General features: G+C 34.0%; 2 protein-coding genes across 2 annotated transcripts; one reads left to right on the top strand and one right to left on the bottom strand.

The window, feature by feature from the left end:
- Window positions 1-1954: 1954 nt before the first annotated feature.
- Window positions 1955-4105, top strand: LOC100243598 (pathogen-related protein-like). The gene is made up of 4 exons (XM_002285453.4): window positions 1955-2140; window positions 2480-2612; window positions 2701-2999; window positions 3847-4105. Exons 1-4 carry the CDS (start codon window positions 1988-1990, stop codon window positions 3970-3972), a joined length of 711 nt encoding a protein of 236 aa, XP_002285489.1. The 5' UTR covers window positions 1955-1987; the 3' UTR covers window positions 3973-4105.
- A 955-nt stretch (window positions 4106-5060) lies between these two features.
- On the bottom strand, window positions 5061-22458 carry LOC100267422 (anaphase-promoting complex subunit 6). Its single transcript, XM_002283165.5, has 16 exons — window positions 22088-22458; window positions 20368-20502; window positions 20052-20125; window positions 19292-19331; window positions 18834-18879; window positions 18538-18617; window positions 18198-18379; window positions 17969-18094; window positions 12847-12921; window positions 11819-11944; window positions 8897-8966; window positions 8656-8738; window positions 7551-7664; window positions 7217-7316; window positions 6221-6256; window positions 5061-5392 (listed from the first exon to the last, which is right to left on the bottom strand). Exons 1-16 carry the CDS (start codon window positions 22337-22339, stop codon window positions 5288-5290), a joined length of 1644 nt encoding a protein of 547 aa, XP_002283201.2. The 5' UTR covers window positions 22340-22458; the 3' UTR covers window positions 5061-5287.
- Window positions 22459-23435: the final 977 nt, after the last annotated feature.

The raw sequence follows: 23435 nt of genomic DNA, 5'->3' as shown, positions 1-23435 counted from the left end.
AATTTGAAACATAAATATTGAACCAGTTAATACAAAAAGTTTATAAATAAAAATTGGTTTAAAATAACTTTGTTATTTCTTTTCTAAATATAATTATAAATTTTTGAAAATTTTCACTATATAAATAAGTTTTAAATTAAGAAAAACTTATTATGTTGAATTTGGGACAACTCATTAACCTATTTTAACATGGATTATAATTGGTGTAAAATGATTCACATATTTTTTGTTGGTATGTAATTTTATTTTTATAAATATTTTCATCAAACAAATAAACTTCAATTTAACGACTCTTATAATTTTTAAATTATTTGATTTTTTAAAATAATAGACCAAAACTTAGGCTATACGTTTCCAAATTTTTTTATTGGGTAAAAGGATTTTATATCAAATGAGACCAAATCAAGTGAAATTTAGGGTTATGCTAGCCGACATTAATTCAACTTTTAGTTTCTTTAATAAATCAACTAATTTTTTTTAAAATAATTTAAAATTTTAAAAATTTTTTTTTAACAACTTGCCAAACATGCTTAATTTTTTTTTTGAATTTTCTTTAATTTTATAAATTATTTTATTAGACAAATACATTCTAAATTGAGCCATACTTGATATATTAAATTTACTAATTTTTAAAAATAATTTAAAAATAAAAATCAATATTATAAAATTAAGAACTCAAAATTAATCAAATTAATATTATAAAATCACAAACCAAAACTCATATTTAATAACTTGGCATAAGACTATTTTTTTTACTAGACAAATAAACTTTAAATCAAATAAAAATTAATATACTTAATTTATTGATGAGTTTAATAATTTTTAAAAATAATTTGAAACTTAAATATTAAACCAATTAAAGCAAAAAGTTTATAAATAAAAATTGGTTTAAAATAACTTTGTTATTTCTTTTCTAAATATAATTATAATTTTTCTAATCTTTTAACTATATAAATAGGTTTTAAATTTGTATGTAATTTTATTTTCATCAAACAAATAAACTTCAAATTAGCTATTCTTATAATTTTCAAATTATTTAATTTTTAAAAATAATAGACCAAAACTTCATCTATACTTTTCAAAATTTTTTTATTAGGTAAATTTTTTTTTTATATCAAATGAGACCCAATCAAGCCAAAGTTAATGTCATGCTAACCGACATTAATTTAACTTTTAGTTTCTTTAATAAATCAACTAATTTTTTAAAATAATTTAAAATTTTAAAAAATATTTTTTAACAACTTGCCAAACACGCTTTAGAAATATACTAAAATTAAAATGATTTTTGTTCTTTAACTTAAAAACAATTTTTTAAAAAATGGCCAAACAAAACCTTATAATTTTGAAGAGGGTGTCATAAGAAATTTTGTACCCTAATTACTTTTTGCATTTTTTGATCATATTATTCCTATATTCTCAATTATACATTGATCATTTTTTCATATTCGATTGCATTCTCTGTGTTTGGTCATGTTCTTCGTATTCAGTCACATTCTCCATACTTGATCATATTCTTGCTGGTCTTTGTAATTGGACGCATTCTTCGGACTTAGTCACAAATGTATTCGATTACATTTTTGTTGGCTTTTTTTTTTTTTCATACTTAATCCTGATTTAATATTAATAATTGTTTTTTCACTTGATAAAAAGGAAAATAATTTTAGAGAACCTTATTATATTTTTCAATTAATAATATTAATTAGAGCATTACAATCCCCAGTGCCTCTCATAAATACTCTCATTTAATATTAATAATTTTTTTAATGAATAAAAAGGGAAATTATCATAGAGATTTTTATTATATTTTTTAATTAATTAAATTAGTGAGAGCATTGATGAGTGTCTAGTGGTCAACCACCCCTGGGGTCTCTCTCATATGGGAAAAAGCTGAGATATGGCATGATGCTAGTATGGAAGCCGGCCTGATCATGTCATTTGGCTATAAATTAAATGCAATCTCCCCACAAAATTCAAAGAAGGTGTGAAGATGGGTAGTGGTGGAGAGGGTTCAGTGAGGGATGCAGCAGATAAGTATAGGTCTCTGTTGCAGGATGAAGTAGAGAAGAACACCCACTGGAGGCATGGTGGGCCTCCCACCTATGATTCTGTTAACCAGCTCTTTGAAGAAGGCAGAACCAAGGTCTCTCTCTATCTCTATCTCTATCTCTATCTCTCCCTCTTTGTTTGTTGTGTTTGATGATTTTATTTACTCTCTCTCTCTCTCTCTCTCTCCCTTTCTCTCTTAACAAGGTTCCTGATCTCTCTTTCTTCTTCTTTCTCAACCAATCTCTCCTGAACATCTCTCTCTCTCCCCCTCCCCACCCTCTCTCATTCTCTGCACAAGGCTCTATCTCTTTCTCCCTCCCTCTCTACCTATCTCTCTGAAGAAGGCTCTCTCTCTCTCTCTCTCTCTCTCTCTCTCTCTCTTCATTGAAGGTGTAATCTCTTTCCTTGTTGTGATTATTCCCTTGGTTTGCAGGAATGGCCAAAAGGGTCACTAGAGGAGACAGTTCAAAACGCTGTCAAGTCATGGGAGATGGAACTCTCCCACAAGACTCGCTTACGAGACTTCAGAACCATAAACCCTGAAAAATTCAAGCTGATAGTCAATGGTAAGATACATCAACAAAACCAGATCTAAATTCAACCCACACAACCTCCTCCAAATTATCTTATATCTCCTCTCCCGATTCTCTGCAGGAAGAGAAGGATTATCAGGAGAGGAGACACTTAAGCTTGGAAGCTACAACGCCCTTCTGAAAAGCTCTCTGCCAGAGGAGTTGAAGTACTACAAAGCAGAAGAAGAGAGCTTTGAATCATCACATGATGCATTCAGATCTGCTTTTCCTCGTGGGTTTGCATGGGAAGTGATCAGTGTGTACTCAGGACCACCGGAGATTGCCTACAAGTTCAGGCACTGGGGTTTCTTTGAGGGTCCCTTCAAGGGACATGCACCCACCGGAGAGATGGCTCAGTTCTATGGGCTTGGAATTCTCAAGGTACTATATATCATTATCATTTTTATGGGTGTAGCTCACTTTCAGTAACTATTTGTTTGTCAAATCGGTTCATATAAAAAAGAATAAAAAAATATTATTGACTTAAGATAGGCCTTAATTCATACGCAAGCCAAAACCCCATTATTTTATACTTTGAAATTAGTGCATACTTTATAAATCCCATTCTTTTATACTTTGATATTAGTGAATACTTCAAAAGTCTCATCCTTTTATATTTTGATTTTAGTACATACAAGTCGGATCCCATCTTTTTATATTTTGATCTTAGTATACACTTTAAATCCCACCATTTTACACCTTGACCTTTGTGCATACTTTAAATTTCTTAATTTATACCATAAATCTCATCCTATTGCCATTTTAAGTTTTTTATATTTTATTTTATAAATATATATATATATATATATATATTTACCGTTTATTTATCCCTTTATCAAATGATCTAAATTTTATTATATACTTTTAATAGGATTCCGTCTTTCATAAGTAACCATGGAATACCAAGAATTCTAGAGTTTATCAAATTGATTAAAGCTTATTTTTAAGTTGTAAGCTCTATTAGTAAACTTACAAAACCAGGTCCAATCATTTTCAAAGCTAAAAAGGTGTTTTTGATTTCATCCAAGACAATCCAAACAAGACCTCCATGACCCTAAGAGTAAAACAATTTTATTTTATTTTATTTTTGGTAAAATTAAAACACTTTCTTGTTTCCTTGTTAATAAGAAAAGGATTTAACTGAGCCCTTCGTTTTATCTTTCTTTTTATCATCTACATGTGTTCATGGCATTAAAAATGAGAAAAAATCTGTTTGAATGGTGGACAGGTGGATGAGTCACTGAGGGTGGAAGAAGCAGAAATTTACTATGATCCAGCAGAGCTGTTTGGAGGCTTACTCAAGGGACCGCCCATCTCTGCACCACCTTCTCATGCCTGTCCATTCTCCCACTAAAATTGGGGTGTTCTTTTCTTTTCTCAAGCATTTTCCTCCGTGTGTTTGGATTATTGAATCTCCAGCTTAAGTTTAAATGTACTTCATATTTTCCTTTGTTCTTAATAAAGAGCCATCACAAGATTAGTGGCCATTCTGTGGAATTAATTAATTTATTTTCATTTTTTTAAAAAGACATTAAATTTTAAATAAAAGTAAAATGTTTGATTTTATATATACATATATATTTAGATAAAATATTTGAAAATAGGACTTACAAATTCAATGATAAACCATTTTTTTTAACCTTAGGGGAAAAATATAAAGGAAAGAAAATAAAAAGGAAAAGTGGAAAAAAAAAAAAGGAAAGTAAAAAATAGATTTCAAATTAATAAATTATTTTTATATATTTCTTCTAACTCATTTTAATTAATTTCCTCCATCATATAAGGATTAAATAATTTTAAAACATATAAATTTTTAACTAATTTTAATTATATTTAATTTTCTTTTAAAAAAATTATAATGAAACCAAACATGAGAAAACTATTTTTCTTTGTATTTTTTTTTTCTTTCCTTGGTACTTTCTAGAAACCAAACATAACCTTAGAAAAAAGCTTTGCAACTTTTCATAATAAGACCAACCCTAATAGTAGAAAGAAGGGAATATAAATGTGAAGACAAAAGAAATTAATGGATATAAATAAATAAATAAAATAAAATATTACAAAATTTTTAGAATTATTGGGATGCCATAAAGGTCATTTAGTTATCTATCCATTTTGTTGACATAAGATAAGAAAAGGTCCAATTGCTAAAATTAGGGATGAAAAGTCACCAAACTCAACCCTAAAAAAGAAAAGGGCAAACTTCAATCATTAATTTGAATTAATGATTATCACTTAGAGGAGGTGTCTCAAATATAACTTGGGTTGGGCTGCTTGTGATTATGTGGAAAACTTCATTTCTGCATTTCTTGAAATCATGCCAAATGATGAATTTTTTTCATCCGAGTTTATACTATTTTAAAAAGCCTTAATTAGACAAAAAATTATTTCCCCCTTTGGGAGAGAGAGAGAGAGCAATTCTCCTGAATTTACCACAAAAAAGGCACCAAAAACCCAAGAACCCAATTAGACAACAATGAAACACATATACAACACTTCAAATTTCCAAAATTCAAACTCTGATAATTATAACTTTCCTTGGCCTGATAGATAAAACCTTAAAGACAATGCCTAATATTTCTACTAGTTTGATGCAATCGTCATGTTTAAATGAGGTCCGTTGAGGGGATATATCATGGATCTGTGATCAGCATTAAACAAGCACCTCATTAACGGGATTCGTTTCTTGGGTCTAGGCCTCGACGAGCTTCGTCTACAAGAGCCAGAGTCAACATTTCTGTGCAGAACTGGTCATCTGGTTTCAGCCACAAAGCCTGATTGAAAATTTAACACAACAGAGGAAATGGTTCAGAAAATTTAGAGTTTCTTAACTAGAATGATCCTTAATAATATAAAACCCAAGATTCATGAAGCAAGAAAGAAAATTGGCTATGTCTAACTCAAGAGCAGATATTGTGTGTCATAAATAGGGGGCAGCAACTTGTCGGGTTGGGTGGGAAGAAAATTGGCTGTGTAACTCAGAGCAGATATTTAATGTCATAAATAGGGGGCGGCAACTTGTGGGGCGGGTGGGTTGATAGCTAAACCGAGCTCAACCTCTAATTCGAGGTACTGAACCCAATTCTAACTTTGGATTGATTGGATTAAACTTGAGTTGATTAGGTTGTATGATTCAAAATTCATTCAAAATATTTTTTAAAAATTGTTTCATGTATTTATACCAACATTTAAATAATAAATGGGGCAAAATTTTGAGATAATTATAAAAAAGTACAAATAAATTCGTGTATCTTTCCAAAAAATTAAAAAGTAAATGATATAGTTCTAATTTGATATTTTTCCTTAAAAAGCTAAAAAAAAATAAAATTAAATGAATATTATTATATAGAATAATGTGAATTATAAATATTATTAAGATATTAGATCAGGTTCGGGTTAGTTTCAGGTTGTCCAAACTGGCCTGAGCTTAATTCAAATTGAGATCAAGTTGAAAAAACTTGGTCTAAGCTTAATTCAAGTATTGAAAATGATTGCCGAAAGGTTGGGCTGAGTTTGGTTTATTTGAGTTGGGCCAACCTTACCAAGTAGCACTCCAAGTCTTATAATGACACAGTAGCAATTGGGAATTTATGAAAACTTACCTTGTGGTAGTATGTAATGGCTGCAGGAAAATTATCCTGCACAAGGGCAAAAAAGAGATAGAAGAAAGCCAGCAACACGATATCACGTTGTTGTCATGATGAACAAAGAAGCAAACAGAAATAAGAATATAAGATTTCTGGGCTTGGAGACAAGCCAAAACTCTACAATTCAATCAAGAAGAGGGGAATTTAGTCATTTTATGTGGGATGATATGTGAATCATTTCAATCATGATTAGTACTTGAATGGTAATGCTTCAAAACCAGCAGAGAAAAAAGAAACATCCAATTGAGAAGCAGCAAGCCATTTCTTGATAATAGAGTTTAAAATACAAATTTACAATTTTATAGTAAACCATTTCCATCAATTAAGAAGCACTATCCTGGTTTCTGTACATGAAAGTATATCGATTTTCATATTATATTTCAGAAATGGGAGATGATCGGAATAGTCTAAAGCAAAGTAGCCAGAGATATTGACATTTTTTCTCATTGACAGTGAGAGGGTTCTCAAGCTTCCATTTTGAAAAGATAGGTCCTTTTTAATTAGTGTTTAGTCCCGGCCATGAGAATCATAGAATTGACAAGAAATCATGTCCACAAACTGGATTCTTTCCACAGGAGCCTTTAAGAGAGCATATTAAACAACACTAGCCAAGCATTAGGTTTGCGTATTCATCAAACTAAGAGAGCGCAATTGACCACTATACAATTTCACATGCAAACCTCTTATATGCTACTAAATCAAGACAAATTACAAGCCAAACTAATGAAGAACCAAACCTTAGAGTTTCTGATCTCCAAGTTGTAACAGTACTTAAGATCAAACTGTCCTTATACTCATCAACAGTAAAGAGATGGACTTAAAAGCATACTATTGTGGTACTTCAAAGCAATCCACTAATAACACACAGACAAAAAAATTGCATGCATATTCAACGAAGGCCACAGAAGGAGGACGTTCATTTTTTTCATGGTATAAATAAAAGGAAGATACCTGCAAGTGGTAAGTGTATGCAAGGCCAGCATAAGTGCTCAAACTTCTGGTCGATAATGTGAGGGCTTTCTCATAGAATGAGATTGCTTCATGATACATCCTGACACATAGTAGGTTTTCATTATGAGGTGCAAAACATATAGCTTTCGTTCATGTTTTACAAATTAAACTAACATAATCAGAAGAGAGGACCCTTTTTTTTTTTTATGAGGAATGCAAATTTTAATTAAAAAAATAAAAAGTTACTAGGGAATGTGAAGTCCTAGAAGATAATAAGAAAAGGAAAAATCCAGGAAGTAAAAAGAATCAATTCATAGAAACTTTAGCAACATACTTTAACTTTCTATATGCATGAGCCAGATTTACGATGGTCGGTTCCCACATTTCACTTAAAGAGGAAGGAATGTGACTCAACGTTTTCTGGAACCACCACACAGCTTTATTGTACCTGAAAGTGTTTCCAAAGACAACTAACACTGAAAATAACTAAAATAAAGCAAGCATGATTAGTTATGGCTTAAAAGGAATTTTGAGCTTTCACCAGATAAAGTAAGCAGAGAAAAAAAAGTGCCCGTGTTATACATCCAACAACATATGTATTTACAAAATAATACCAACTATACTTAATAGCATACTTGTAAATGAATAAACAACCATAACTAATAACTCCCTAACAGTATAATAAGAGAAAAATGATGATGCTATTATAAAGCATTTCCCAAACCTCTCCTTTGGACAAAAAAAAGACCATCCAATTCCAACTAAACCACATGCAAAGGAGACACTTGCAAGAGATACTAACATCTTTCCTTGTTCTCTTACCAGCTCTAGTTCTCGCATCTACATTTAGTTACTTTCTATTTCCCTGTTTAAAAGACCTAGACTGTACATCTGATAAATTCTGTATGCTGTCAGAATAATCCAATAAAAGGATCCCCATCTGAGGCATTCCAAGTGATACTGTAGTTTTGACCAACAATCACCTAATGGTGATGGTTGTAATCTTTTGAGCAGGCACTCATCTTTCAAGCCCCTTTTTTAGGTTTGATTAAATCAGCAACTTTCAGAAAGTAAATTATTTCTGATTAGTATTGAGGGAGACAATTTTATGGAAGTGTTAAATTATTGCTGGTTTTGCCACTTAAAAACAGTTTTAAGTAGTTTTTCTTCACTGTATTCCTTGTTGGAGAAGCCAACTACACTATACATATTTTGGTTTGCTTTCACCTTGTGGACACTTTCCCTGAATGGAAATCTTTAAAAACCAAAATTAAAAAAAAAAAAAGGAAAAGAAAAAAAAAAACAATGAATTGCTCTGTTTTCCTCATAACTCTTATTTGGTGAATTCTGAGTTTTCATTTTTATTTAAAATCAGCCAAACATTGATGTATCATATACCATCCACTATTGCATATTTCATGAGGAGCAGAGATCCTTACTCTTTCATATCATAGGCAACAACTCCAAGTTCATTATATACAAGAGGGTCTGAGGGGCAAATAGTTTTTGCCTGCATGAAAAACTGAAAACAAGAATGCTTGTAAAAAATTTGACATTTTCATGAAGTAGTTCAGAAGCAAGCTACTTCAACAAATAGAGAAAGAAAAACTAAATCAAAAACCAAAAGTAAAAGTTATGAAATAATAAGAAAATTTCCATCCCAATATATTAGTATATTACCTGCTCAGCGAGCTTAAAGCTATGGGTTCGCATGTATTCCATCCCAATATACAGAGTGGGTAAATGGCACCTGGAATAAGAGAATATCAAGATTCAACCTGTAAAAAGACAATTCATAAATAATAAGAAAATTTCCACTACGTGTAAGTTAAGAAACAAATAGAATATGTGATGAGATTTATACCTACAACAATGAAATTAAGCGCAACAAGAGTCATGCTCAATTATGGCCAGAACCGTGTAGAAAAAAATTGAGAAGGAAAGTGTGTTTCTTCTAAAAAAAAAGGGAAAGAAAAGCAAGCAAGAAAAATAAACAACCTACATACATGAAGGCAGACATGACATGTTTTCCTAACAAAATGGAGTGGTGCAACCCTGCTGTATATGAAAGAACCAGAATTGGAGCTTCTTTGAAGGGTGGTGCTTTAACACATAATTTTTTTTTTTTTTTTTGATAGGTCTTTAACAGACAAAATTTAAAAAGATGGTTAAAATTAAAAATGATAATAGCAGGATTCAACACCCAAATTCAAGTTGGGAAGAAAGCATAATGAGATGAGATGTGCATTAAGTGTATGGTCTAGTTGACCATCGTATTAGATCTTTAATCAGTAATTTAACATAGAGACACTGAATTAAATATGTACATAAACACATAATTCTTGTTTATAAGAAAAATGTGACGAATTTTAAAGCAAGATGCTTCCTAGATATAGTAAGGGAGTAACTCCCCCATTCCAGCACACTCCTGCTTTCATTATTCTATGCCACAGGTATAAAGTACAAGATCATCACAAAGAAAGATAAATCCAAGAAAGAAAATAGACGAATTAATGATCAGATTGAAGTAGGAAAACTGAAGATGACTTGTTCCTTTTCATTTTTTTCAGTGTCATATGGAATTGAACTGGAACCTCCCTGTCCCCTGTCCAAGCCTTTGAGGCAGGAAATTAAAGGCTCCAGTTAACAAGAAATGCGCCAAGCAGCCTAATAGATTATTGTACTAGATCAGTAGAGAGTCCTTAAAATATAGGCACCACATCCACAAACATGCATGAATTGTTGAGTGCTTGAAGAGCATGTGTAAGGCCATGTGTTGGTCCTGACATGAAATTAAGACCAAACAAAGAAACTGATCCTGGGGCTTACTTTAAAACTTAGAAAAATGTAAATAAATAACAAATTCATCAATCCTTAAGGATAAATCTTATACGTCATATATAGCTACATCACTGCAGGCAAGCACACATGATATTCCAAAATTCATGACTCCCCATATTGAAGTCATTATCAATGTTCTTATACAAACAATTATGCAAATTCTCAGGACCTTATTTACTCTTTTTTTTATAGGCAAATAGATGTGCAAACTGCATTCAAAGGCACCCAAGAAAAAGAAGGCACTTTATATAGCCATATAGGATGTATACAAGGTGTGGAAAAGCCATAGCAAAAAGAGAAAACAAAGGCAAACACAGCAAAAAAACCTTCAAACTATCTGTAAAATCAAGGAAGGAAAGATGGGGAAACCCCATGAGACATCAGACCACATGAATAAAGCCTTCAGAAAAGAAACTTTCATCGTCAGGGGTAAGCATTCAACACCTTTGGAAGTTCTAATGCACTCCTTCCAAATTGTACAAAACAAACATGTGAACAACCATTCACATGTATTGACATGTACAGATCAGCAGAATCAAGTTTACATCTTCATAATTGCAAACCAGACTCTTAAAACAAGAAACAGCCATAATATTTATGGCACTACATTTGTTATTACACCACCACCACCATCCACCTCCAGGCAGATAAAAGTCATTAAATTAAATATATTGGTTGCATGGAGAGCTACCTTAGAAGTCAACAATTAAATATAAAACAAGTTAACAAATTCCATAAAATTTTATGAATTATACCTAGTGCTGAAGAAAATAGTTCCGAAGAGATGTATTGAATTAATAAAGGGTAACCAAAGGACTATTATGAGAACTTGAGGGTAAACTGGTGATTTTCACCACAAGAAGTCTGTATCATGGGTCAAGATAAAGCCTTCTTTTTTGCCTTAGTATGGCATTGATTGGGAATATGGGAAGAGATCCTATGTTCTATGCCATTTGCTAAAGATAGTTTCAATTGATGTAATTGAAATTTTATAAGCTTTGGAATCAAAAGGTTTAAGAGAAGATCAGAACTGAGAAAATTGCTGATTTTGGCAATGTGCAATGAAACCACCATCTTACTAGTAAAACACAGGTCAAGTTGAAGATGTCGCAAGAAGGAAAGACCAAAAAGAAAGTGGTTTGAAGAAGGAGAATATACATATTTTCATATGATTCAGCATAACCATGCCCAAATAGAGTGGGATGATAAAAGGGCCTTTTTTTTCATGGGGAAAAAATAATAATAAAGTTAACATGAAGAAGTCAATAAACAATGTTTCACGAACACAAAGAAGTGAATAAACAAAGTGACACACAAAGTTTGCAGTACTTCATATAGCAGTATCATTATATTTGTTCCTCTGAGAAAGTACATGTATCTTGTGCTCTCCTATCATTTCATCAGAAATTTTGACTGCAACAGATACTCTAGGACAGGGAAATGCAATCTCTCTGTGTGCGCAACATAAAACTTCAATACACATACACAAATCTATTAAACCATACAATAAATTTTAAATTAAATTAAATTAAATAAATAAACTCCAAAAAAAAAAAAGACAAAAAATAAAGAAAAAAATCCTAGAAAAGGAAACTAATAGAGAAAACATCACTGAAGCCAGCAAAAACTTATTGATACGAACATATCATTTTGAGTGCTCATAGCTTTAGTTTTTTGGTAAGTTACTTATAGATTTACAGCTAAGTGACAAGCATGAATTAGACAGGAAAGAAGATCAAACAAATTACTATACTAAATTACCCAGGAAACAAGCGAGCAGCAGTTCGATAGGCCAACATTGCTTGGTCACCCTCTTCTTGAGCAGCATAAGCATTTCCGCAACCTATCAAAGCAGGAGGAAATGTTCCATCTAGATTTGCAGCCTTGCTATAGAATATAACCCAGAAAAAAGAAACCAACTAGGATTAGAATGACAAACTTAACAAACATTACCAACAAGGTACAACAGCAATAATAAATTAAAAAGACTAGTTGCATGGACAAAAAATAATTTTAGATTAATAATTCAGTCCAAACCCCCATAATGAAGATATATACAATATGAGCTTCCTGTTCCTAACTAGAATTTGCATACATCAAGAGCTTACCAAATTGTTAGGCCTCTGATGGATGAGCAAGTTACAGTTTACAGAAAACAATCACCACCTCAATTTTGTACAAGTGAGAAAACAATATAAAGTTAGAGGGATAAAGGGATGGACAAGTGTCCATTCCCTCCATCCCTTCTTCGAACACGCGCAACTAGAAGAACATACCCACACTTCAATAAATAAAACACCAGTTAAAAAATAACCACTTAAAACAAAATGATGTTCAAGCAATGGCCAATATTAATATGATGTTCAAGTTCAACGGCATCTATTATCTGGTTATATTCATGTTATTGAGCTCAGGAGATTTAAAGCATGTCCAGGTGATTGCTCAGACAAGAAGAAAGTCTATTGCACAGGCTCATGCACATTACAAAAAGGTAGCTGGGAAATGACACCAGCACTGCTGGTAAAGAATGTAAAATTCCGACCACAGAAGGCATATAGCATGTCAATGCCTTCCAAAGAAAAATGCCAGAGTGCACTCTCATAGTAGATGAATGCCAGAGAAATCAAAACTAATCCATTTTAAAGCAGAAATGACCTAACCCCTTCCTATCAAATGGATGGAGTGAAGAACCAGCAAATAATGATACAATTAACGTATGGAAACCCAACATATGACCAATACTGCATCCATTGAAATTTGCCAAAAACTTGATAGTGTATTATCCTTACCTGAAATAACGGCGTGACTGGTCATACTTCTTGATACAATAGTAGTAGCAACCAACAGCAAACCATGAAAGTGCCCTTAAAAGAGAACAAGAAAAAAGGCCCGATAAATGAAAGTAAAGGAGCAACAGCAATCATTGATAGACAAGCTCAAAGGAAACACCTTTCTTTTCCTCTTGATATACATATTTTACACACACACACACACACACACACATAATAAAAAGGGCTCAATCCAAGCACACAATAAGGATGCCATCCGAGGCTAAAAGTAAGGAAGGCACACAATAGACACACCAATTCAAACCGAGTCAAGAAAAGTTTACATCTAATTCCCCAGCAAGCAAACCCCACCTGCCCAGCCCTCCCCATCTCACCTGTTACACAATAGATGCAACAGTCCAAATCAACCCTTAACTGTCAATTAAGTCTTAAAAGGAAGAGTTAGCATCTCCTCCCCTCTCCTCCCTCCCACCAAAAAGAAAAATAAAAAAAAATAAAAAATAAAAAATAAATAAATAAAGGATTTAAGAAGAAGATTTTTACCAAGACCATTCTATTCCTCTAAAATTCTCCTCTGTTGCTTTCATATAGTCTAGAATAAATAAAGGCGGTGATCTTCCAAATTGGCTTTTGCCCTTTCCTTAAAAAAATACCATGCCCTCTGTTAGATAGTGTACAGTTATTTAGGTTATTTACTTTTCCTTTTCCTTTTCTTTCCTTATTGTATTGTGGGTCCCACTAACATGTGTGTATATATATATATATATATATATACGCAAGTCCAATGTGTATTATTTACAGTTTTTCAATAACAAAAATTAGGGATTCTCCATTTTCTCTTTTTTCACATGGTATCAGAGCCTAGGGAGAAAAAAACCCTAATTATTTTCAATTTATCCGTGAATCCATTTTAGAATCTTTCAATGACTGTGTTTCATTTCGGTCACCCTTCCCATCTCCTAAAGCTTTCCGATCAACCGTATCGCCGTTAGAAAACCCTCATCGCCGGCGACCTTTTTCCGGCGAAATCCTTTTCCGACACCGACCATACCATCAGGTGCGCAAGGAGGAGATCTTCAAGTTTTCTCAAAGCACCAGAGGGAGACTCTCAGTCACGTGCTTCCACCTCCAGCCTCGCCTGACGCCGTCTAGCCACCCTCCATCTGTGCTTGTGTCATCCGAGCCCTGAAAGTGCATTTTTTGGGGTTTTTTGTCTCCGCCAGCCCTTTAAACAGCCTTTCCGGCGACCTCTGATGACTTCCTCTCCGTTGATGTCACTTTCTTTGAGGACTCACTGTTCTTCTCCACCTCTGAGTCTCTTCCTGTTTTTGAAGTCTTACCCCTTCCCATTATCTCCCCACCTGATACAGTGCCTTCTTGCCCATTTCAGGTTTATCATCGCCATCATCGTGTCGCTATTCCTCTTTCTTTGGCCGAGGTACCTGCTAACTCACTTCCTATCCCTTCGGCTTCTCTTGCCCCGGCTCTGCCTCCTTCTGCTAACTTACCCATTGCTCTTTGGAAAGGTAATCGATCTACTCATAATCCTCATCCTATTTACAATTTTTTGAGTTACCATCGATTATCTTCACCTTATTCTGCATTTGTTTTTGCTATATCTTCTGTTTCTCTTCCCAAGAGCACCCCTGAGGCTCTTTCCCATCCAGGCTGGCGACAGGCAATGGTAGATGAAATGACTGCTTTACACTCCAATGGCACTTGGGATCTTGTTGTTTTACCCTCTGGTAAATCTACAATTGGTTGTCGTTGGGTCTACACAGTTAAGGTTGGCCTTGATGGTCAGGTTGATCGCCTTAAGGCCCACTTAGTTGCTAAAGGCTATACTCAGGTTTATGGTTCTAATTATGGTGACACTTTCTCTCCTGTTGCCAAGATAGCTTCTGTTCGTCTATTGCTCTCCATGGCTACTATGCGTTCTTGGCCTCTTTATCAGTTAGATATTAAAAATGCTTTCCTTCATAGGGATCTTGCTGAGGAAGCATAGTTTTAAAAGGCTCAAGGCGCACCAAGGTGCAAAGTAGTCCTGGAGCTTGAGGCGCAAGGCGCATCTAAGGCGAGGGCTTTAGTGAAGTGAGGCGCACCCTTATTTTTCTCCTATTTTTCTTCTTTTTCTTCTTCTTCACTTCTCCAGCACGGTAGAGGCTAGGGCACAAATGGGAGTGGTCTCGGGTTGAGAAAGACCAGAAAAGGGGGCTGGATGGGAGGAACAGGCCAAAACGGCGTCGTTTTGGCCTGTTTTCTTTTTTAAAAGGAACAGGCTCCAAAACGACGTCGTTTTGGACCCACCAAATAAAAAAAAAATTTAGGGCTCTTTGCAACTCGACGGTAGGAGGAAGAAGAAGAAGAAGAAGAAGAAGGAGAAGGAGGAGTGTGTACCTACCTGGTCGGACCGTCGAAGGCAACTTAGGCAACTTTGGCGACCGCCTCGCGCCTTGCGCGCCTAAGCGGTGCCTTCGTGAAGGGGCGTCGCCTCCCTTCAGGCGAGGTGCCGAAGGGTGGCGTCGCGCCGCCCCGAGCCTAGGCGCGCCTTTCACAACTATGTGAGGAAGTTTATATGGAGCAACCACCTGGTTTTGTTGCTCAGGGGGAGTTTGGTTTAGTGTGCAGGTTACGCCGTTCTCTATATGACTTGAAACAATCTCCTCGAGCATGGTTTAGCCATTTTAGTTCTGTTGTTCAGGAGTTTGGCATGTTCCACAGTACAGCAGATCATTCCGTTTTCTATCATCATAACTTTTCGGGGCAGTGTATTTATCTGGTAGTTTATGTGGACGACATCGTCATTACAGGCAGTGATCAGAATGGTATTCAAAAACTAAAACAACACCTTTTCACCCACTTTCAGACTAAAGACTTGGGGAAACTAAAGTATTTCTTAGGGATTGAGATAGCTCAATCCAGTTCCGGTGTGGTTCTTTCCCAAAGGAAGTATGCTTTAGACACCTTGGAAGAAACCGGTATGTTAGACTGTAAACCGGTAGACACTCCTATGGATCCAAATGTCAAACTTATATTAGGACAGGGGGAGCCTTTAGGAGATCCTGGGAGATATCGACGACTTGTAGGTAAACCGAACTACCTCACCATTACTCGTCCAGACATTTCTTTTCTTGTAAGTGTTGTTAGTCAATTCCTACAGTCACCATGTGATAGCCATTGGGATGCTGTAATCTGCATTCTTCGATATATCAAAAGCACACCAGGCCAAGGTGTGTTGTACGAGAACAGAGGTCATACCCAGGTTGTTGGTTACCCAGATGCAGATTGGGCTGGCTCACCCACAGATAGACGTTCCACTTCCGGGTATTGTGTTTTTATTGGAGGTAACCTAATATCCTAGAAGAGTAAGAAACAAGATGTAGTGACCAAATCTAGTGCTGAAGCCGAGTATCGAGCTATGGCTCTGACAACATGTGAACTCATATGGCTGAAACATCTTCTTCGAGAGTTGAGATTTGGAAAGGATGAACAGATGAAGCTCATCTATGACAACCAAGTCGCTTTGCATATTGCATCCAATCCAGTCTTCCATGAAAGGACCAAACACATTGAAGTTGACTGTCACTTCATTAGAGAGAAGATCGCATCAGGATGTGTGGCGACTAGTTTTGTCAATTTAAATGATCAACTAACAGATATTTTTACTAAATCTCTCAGAGGTCCTAGAATTAAATACATTTGTAACAAGCTTGGTGCATATAACATATATGCTCTAGCTTGAGGGGGAGTGTTAGATAGTGTACAATTATTTAGGTTATTTACTTTTCTTTTTCCTTTTCTTTCCTTATTGTATTGTGGGTCCCACTAACATGTATATATATATATATACCCAAGTCCAATGTGTATTATTTACAGTTTTTCAATAACAAAAATTAGGGATTCTCCCTTTTCTCTCTTTTCACACCCTCTTAGAGGTACCTCCTTAGTTGTGTGAAAAAGGACCCAAGACACTCCAAATAGGGAGAAGGCAGACCCCATAAACTGAAAGACTGCTGTGGATAATGATATAATTTGTCAACTCCTTTCTCTGTTTTCTTTGGCAACACCAACTGACCAATGTCCATCCTTATCACATAAATTGATAAGTCATCAGAATTTTCTTCTACACGGCCTCTTAAGCAAAGAGAGCCACCTTTAGTCCCTGATCTCTTGGACCAGGGAAAAAATAGCTGCACTGGAAGACAACTACTAGTAGTAGGATCTGACTACGAAAAATCCATTCTGGGAAGCCTCTCACATCAACTTGCCCTCAACACCACTATAGCCAGCTATTATGTTGAAAAGCTGCAAAAATGAATCCACTTCCTCTATCTCACAATCAAAGGAGCCTCTCCTAAATCTTGACTTCCAGCAACCCCAATGCCCAAACCTGTTGAAATAATCCATAACCCACACTTCTTTGCCAATAGCAAGATAAAAAAAAGTAGAGAACTGAAGCTTCAAAGGAGTTTCTGCACCAAAGATCATAACAGAACTTAGTTCTGAACCTATGTCCCCAAAGAATCACACACTCTAGATTGAAACCTTCGCACCCTTTCCTCACAGCTTTCTTAAAGAGCTGTCCTATAATCCTTCTTTACCTCCCTCAAGCACCAAGCCCTCAAGGAAAAATTATTTCAAAAACACTTTTCAACTGATAATCTTATCAAGTTTGACAAACACAAAAATAGCTTTTGGGCTTTTCCCTTTTTCCCCTTTGGTAAAACACCTCAACCACAATCATTTAGCCCTCTCTATGTTGTCATTGTCCGCCTCAAGTTTAAATATTATTTTGCTCTGTACCTTGATGGAACCCCTTGGTGGGGTTCTTCAAAACAAAAATAGTGAAGTGACCTAAACGCACAAATTGAAACATGTCAGCCTAAAAACAAGGCAAACAAAAATGTTATTTCACCAACTTAGAAGTGGTTTGAAGATCCTCAACCCAACTATTATGACAGATTATCATCATTATACCACAGGTTCAATTTTAACCATGATTCTAAGCACAACATCTTATGCTATAACTGTGGTTACTATCTGAAGTGCAAATTAAACTCAGAAAAACAAAATCTAAATACATTGAAAAAAGAAGGAACATAATGAAAGAAAGCATTCTCACTTTTGAGGATAATCTTTCACTAAATTGCATGCCATAAGATAGAGTTCATTTGAATGTCCAAGCTCCATAGCAGCTGCTAAATGCACTAAGGTACATTTCATATGGAATGGATCTTTTTCAAGCAATCTGGAATAAGTGTTGTAGGAGAAACATAAAAAATCAGGTCAGATTAGGCATATTAAGAAACAAATTACAGCTCTATTCTTTTCAGAAGCAGTTTCTAACTTACATAGCAGTTAGTTCAAAACATTTTTGGTATTCGCCGCATTGATGATAGTATTCAGCTTTGCAGGCTAGAAGATCTGTATTGTTTTTCAGTGTGCAAATGAAGGATGGGTCCGAAGGATTAATGTTACAACTTTGTTTTTCAAGTTCTGTAAATTTGGCTTCTACCACAGTTTCTTTGTCATACTGGAGAACACAAAAAAAACAATTTGTTAGTAAATGCAAGCATTTTCTTACAATTCTGATCAATGTGGTTGACACAAAAATAGACAAATGCATAAGTCAGATTCAGCAACATGTTTTATATTCAAATTATTAAATATTCAAGTTGAAGATTTGGGTACCTTCTTTATCAAACATGAATAGAATGAGGAGAGCCATCCATCTTCAGGAGCAAATTGCAAAGATGAAAGTAAACTTGCTTCTGAAATTCAGTAACAATAACTATCAGATCTCCTGAACCAAAATAGTTTTTTGGAGAAATACAAAGGTTTATTCAAGAATTCAGTAGATGAATCAGACACCAGAATGGAAGGACTTGAAAAGTGCAAGAAAGACATAACAAAATAAAAAGGAAAACGATTCTCTTTAATCACATGCATAAATGACTAGAATAAAATCATTACAGCAGATATCTTACCTTCCTCACTCGTAAGCATGTGATTTTCAATAAGGCATTCCAAAGCCTGAAATGATTGAGACATGCAGCAATGAGGAGAAGATCACAAATAATGATGAATGTATCCTAAAAAATAAATGAAATCTAACATATTCCAACTGAAACAACCACATCTGAAGTAAAAATGAAAATAAATAAATAAATGATAAAAAAAAAAAAAAACCTAAAAATTGGAAGTAATGCATTCAGAAAACTGGACTGAAAATTCACAGCTGTTTATCAAATTCCAAAGACAGTGATTTCGGCTACTTAACAAGGGGTGCTAATGCCCTTGACTGCTGTAAAAGGTTATAGAACTGAAGTAATAAGCCATATTCATATACTAAAGGGAAAATATTGATCTTTGCCCAAAAAAAAAGGAATAAGACATGACAAAAAATCAAATATTCGATGTAATTGTAAAAATACATGTGGTGTACCTCATAACACAAAGGATCCGCTTTGATAGCAGCTTTATACCTTAAAGCATCAGAAAAGGAGCAAACAAATATTCAACATAATCAATAGAATTACAGGAAAGAAGTAAAATTCTACAGGAAAAATAAAAGAAAAAAAATAGTATAGCAGTCTAGACAAAATAAAACTATAGAATAAATTTATTCAAAATGAAAACCAATATCATAATAAGAAAAGGAAATCCACATGAATATGCCATTAGGTTATGAACAGAAACAAGAGTAACAAAAGGGTCCATGTTCAAATAAAAAGCTGTCTAAGAAATGAAACAATCATATGAGAAAAGACAGTCTTGATGCAGCTAGTTTCAGAAGATATTTATTTATGGCGCCAGTATGGATTACAAATTTACCCAACAGATAATTTTTTTTTTTAATTGTGCTCAATATCAACATTAGCTTTTACTTATTTGCAGCAATGTCTACTTCAAAATCAATGTTACTAGTTCAGGGAATAAATTTGACTGGAAGAGACAGACAAGAAAATCAATATGGTTAGAATTGGATTCTGTACATGAATGGTTGAGATCATTTTCTTAGCCCCTAGCTAAATAGGCTTTTATTCTACACACCCTATGATGATTATGGTATTCTTCAGTCAGGGAGTCTCACAACTTCTAAAGATTTTAAAAATTGTTAAAGAACACCAGTAGAAATATTTATTTATGAAATAAAATAGCATAAAATATCACATGATTAAGCAAGGAGGCAGAGAAAAACTAACCAAAGTCGAGCCTGGGCACGATTTTCCAAAGCTTCATATGCCTTGCCTCGTAGAAAGCATATTGCTGAAGAGATCTGTCACAAGATAGTATAACACATCTTCCTGTTCAGAACCTTCTAGCAAAAAAAATAACCAAACATCTGAACATACTTTATTAAGAATCATACCTTGTTCATCAACCAAAATTGATCAATCAATAATGAACATAAAATATAACCATTGGATGAAAGATTTAAGGATTCTCATGCTTCCTCTGTACACACATACGCTATATATATATATATATATATATATATAAATATAAAAGAAAGCTCACATTGATTTCACGATCTTCCCCTTCTTTATCTAAGTACATGACATTGCAATCCTTTGTGTCGTTAACATTTCCATGTTCATCCACTTTAGCATCGCCAAGCATTAACAGACATTGATCCCACTCCTTTTGTTCCTCCTAATTGTACATATACATTAAAAGGAAGAAAAGGCATCATTTAGTCAAATGAAATAAACAAAAGCATCTAAAGAACACAACACAACTATGGTGTTTTTATTCAAACTCATCATAGTTTATATGATAGGGATAAGTCTGGAATACAAACATGTTTTATGATCTAAAAACCTACCTTCAGTTACTGACTAATTTGAAGAGTTATTGATGCCACATTAACCAGTTGATCCTTTGCTATAAATAATGTACTCAGTCATTGAATTGAAAAAGTGAATAATGATAATAATAAGTTTTAACTTGATGAATATTCACCATGTTGGACCAATTCTGTAAGAAAAATAACTTTCTTTATATCGGAGACAAAAATTTATTTTATTTTCATGTCATTAGTCGCACCTTACACTATTGAGCATATTTGGAATAAAATAAATTAAAGTTAACCATTTTTAAAAGCTGCAAAAACTACTATGGATCCTTTTACATTTCTTTAATTTATCCATCTACCCCATCTACATCTAAAGTGTGTGTATATGCATGTGTATGTATCAGAAGTCAGACTATACTAGTAGAACCAAATAAAAAAAGACAACGACTCTCCATTTGGTTGATTAGAAAATGTAGGAAAATAATTTATTTTTTTCAAAAAAATGAAAAGCTCGCCTTCGCTTTAACCAAATAGTTGCAACAACATAGCTGAGTTGAGGATTTCATTTATACATATCCCAAATGAGGAATGGTCTAACTTCTAAGGAAAACAATCAATAAATACATCCATAAAATCTTTAAAAAAGGGTGAAGGCTCCATTTGGAGCACTGAAGAACAAGGGAAAGGAAATGGGACTGAATCCTGAACATGATTTAAAAACTGATCTCTTTCTCAAGCCATTTTTCTTCCTTTTCCTTTGGCATTTTCCCAACCCAAACAAATCCCAACTGGAAAGAATCAAGTGAAAAGAGGGAAAATGATTAAGCAACCAATATTTAACTAAAATATTTTTAACACACATTGTCATTCAATTTCCATGTGCTTTCCAATAATCAAAAGCTAAAACACCGTCTGGTAACTAAGAAAACAACAGAAAGAAAATTGAAATTCAAACACTCGCATTTTCGCAGCGCAGTTCCCAATTAAGTAAGGCCCCCATTTGGATATACTTCGCTTTATGCTTACAAAATTTGGGAAAAAAAAAATCCGAAATTAGAAAGAAATGTTTTTCCATTGTTCCATTTTGCAATTTTTCTTCATTTCCAACACATTTCACCCACATTTTAAAAAGCAAAGGTGAAAACACAACCACCAAAGCTTTTTTCATTTAAAACAAAATAATAATAAATATTGTTCCTGAAAAAAAAGAACCATTAGACCAAAATAAATATCCACGATTTCAATTTTTTTTTTTCAAATTTCACACAGAAGCTGAAAATATAAAAAAAAACAAATAAAATAAAAATAAAATAGTTTCTCAGCGGCCAAACAGGACAAAAAAAATAAATCAAAGATAACATTTTAAAAACCCTAACCCCCAATCTAAAGACCTAAAAAAAAGGAAAATTGGGGGGAGAAAGAGGTAGAGAGAGGAGAGAGTACAAGGCATTTGGCGGCGAGGTAGCGGAAGCGGAGATCGCGGAGGACGATCTGGGAGGCGTTGAGGAGGTGGAAGGCGCGGCGGTAGTGGCGGCCGAGGAAGAGAGCCTGCGCCTGCATGTAGATGTCAGCTGGATCGGAAGTGAAGGCAGCCACTTTATCCGCAAAAAATATGGCAGAGGAGTAGAGATGCTTGCTCAAGCAATCCCTCACCACTCCTCTCAGCTTTTCTATCTCTTCTTCTCTCATCTTCATTCCTTCTTCTTCTGATTCAGTGCTCTGAGAGAGAGAAAGAGAGGCTTCTGGGCTTTAGTGGAGTTTGTCCCAGAGAACTGGTGAAGAGTCCCTTCTCTCTCTACAAATATATAGATGGAGGGAGACTGGGAGAGAGAGCGGGAGGTTGAGATTTGAGAAAGTGCGTGGGCCGTCTGGGCTTTGGGTTTTTGAATTTTGAAATGGATCATGGGCCTGTCCATTCATTTAAGGTCCGTTGGGATACCGTTAAACATGAAGGACCTGTTTTGTAATTTTTTTAAAAAATTGTTTGGAAAATTTTTGTAAAAAAAATTTATTCTGAAAACAAATTTAATATATTTTCAGACATTTTTTATAAATTTTTTTGAGAAATATTTTAAAAAATGAAAGATATTTTTCAAACTTTTGTATTATAAGTAAATACATACTATCTTCATATAAACTAAACCGATAAAATTGTTTTGAAAAATTATTTTCAAAAACTATTTAAAAAAAATATTAAAAAAAAAAACTCGAAATAAACTTTATTTATAAATAAAAAAAATTAATATTTTTCTATTTTTCATATTAAATTATTCTTTAAATTCAAAATCCAATAATTTATTTTGTTGACAAAAGCTTTTTTCTTTAAAATTGTTTTTAAAAATTATAGAGAATCTCTTGAAATGATTTATGGACAATTATTTTATAGGTGATTATTCAAAAAATAAAATTTTTATTAAATAATACATTACAAAAAAAATAAAATTTGCTAACAATTAAATATTAAACCATTTATCTTAAAAAATATAATAAAAATGTTACGATCACAATCACTTCCAACAATACACATTATTGTTTTCACCTTCAAAACTAGTATCATCCTTCTTTCTACATTTCAATAGGGAAGGCGAGGGAGGGAAAGGGAGTGATGAGTAAAGAGAGGAGAGGGAAGGGGAGAGAGAGGAGAGTGAAAGAGAGAGGGAGGGAGGAAGAGAATGAGCGAGAGGAGGGGGAAAGAGAGAGAGAGAGAGAGAGGGAGGAAGAGAATGAGAGAAAGAGAAAGAGAGAGAGAGAGAGAGACGACGGGCTATATCAAGGTAGGAGTGGCAAAGCA

The sequence above is a fragment of the Vitis vinifera genome, chromosome 19 (genome assembly GCF_030704535.1).
Source record: "Vitis vinifera cultivar Pinot Noir 40024 chromosome 19, ASM3070453v1".
NCBI lineage: Eukaryota > Viridiplantae > Streptophyta > Magnoliopsida > Vitales > Vitaceae > Vitis > Vitis vinifera.
The sequence above is the reverse complement of the archived record's forward strand: the minus strand, read 5'-3'. Positions and strand labels throughout refer to the sequence as shown.

Excerpts from the sequence above, each read along its gene's own strand:
- LOC100267422 (XM_002283165.5), bottom strand. The coding sequence starts at position 22,339 with ATGAAGATGAGAGAAGAAGAGATAGAAAAGCTGAGAGGAGTGGTGAGG. Across the intron at positions 20,503-22,087 it reads ACCTCGCCGCCAAATGCCTT|GAGGAACAAAAGGAGTGGGA; the intron begins GTACTCTCTCCT and ends ATGTACAATTAG. Across the intron at positions 6,257-7,216 it reads CATACACTTACCACTTGCAG|GATAATTTTCCTGCAGCCAT; the intron begins GTATCTTCCTTT and ends GCCCTTGTGCAG.
- LOC100243598 (XM_002285453.4), top strand. The coding sequence starts at position 1,988 with ATGGGTAGTGGTGGAGAGGGTTCAGTGAGGGATGCAGCAGATAAGTAT. Across the intron at positions 2,613-2,700 it reads ATTCAAGCTGATAGTCAATG|GAAGAGAAGGATTATCAGGA; the intron begins GTAAGATACATC and ends GATTCTCTGCAG. Across the intron at positions 3,000-3,846 it reads ATGGGCTTGGAATTCTCAAG|GTGGATGAGTCACTGAGGGT; the intron begins GTACTATATATC and ends AATGGTGGACAG.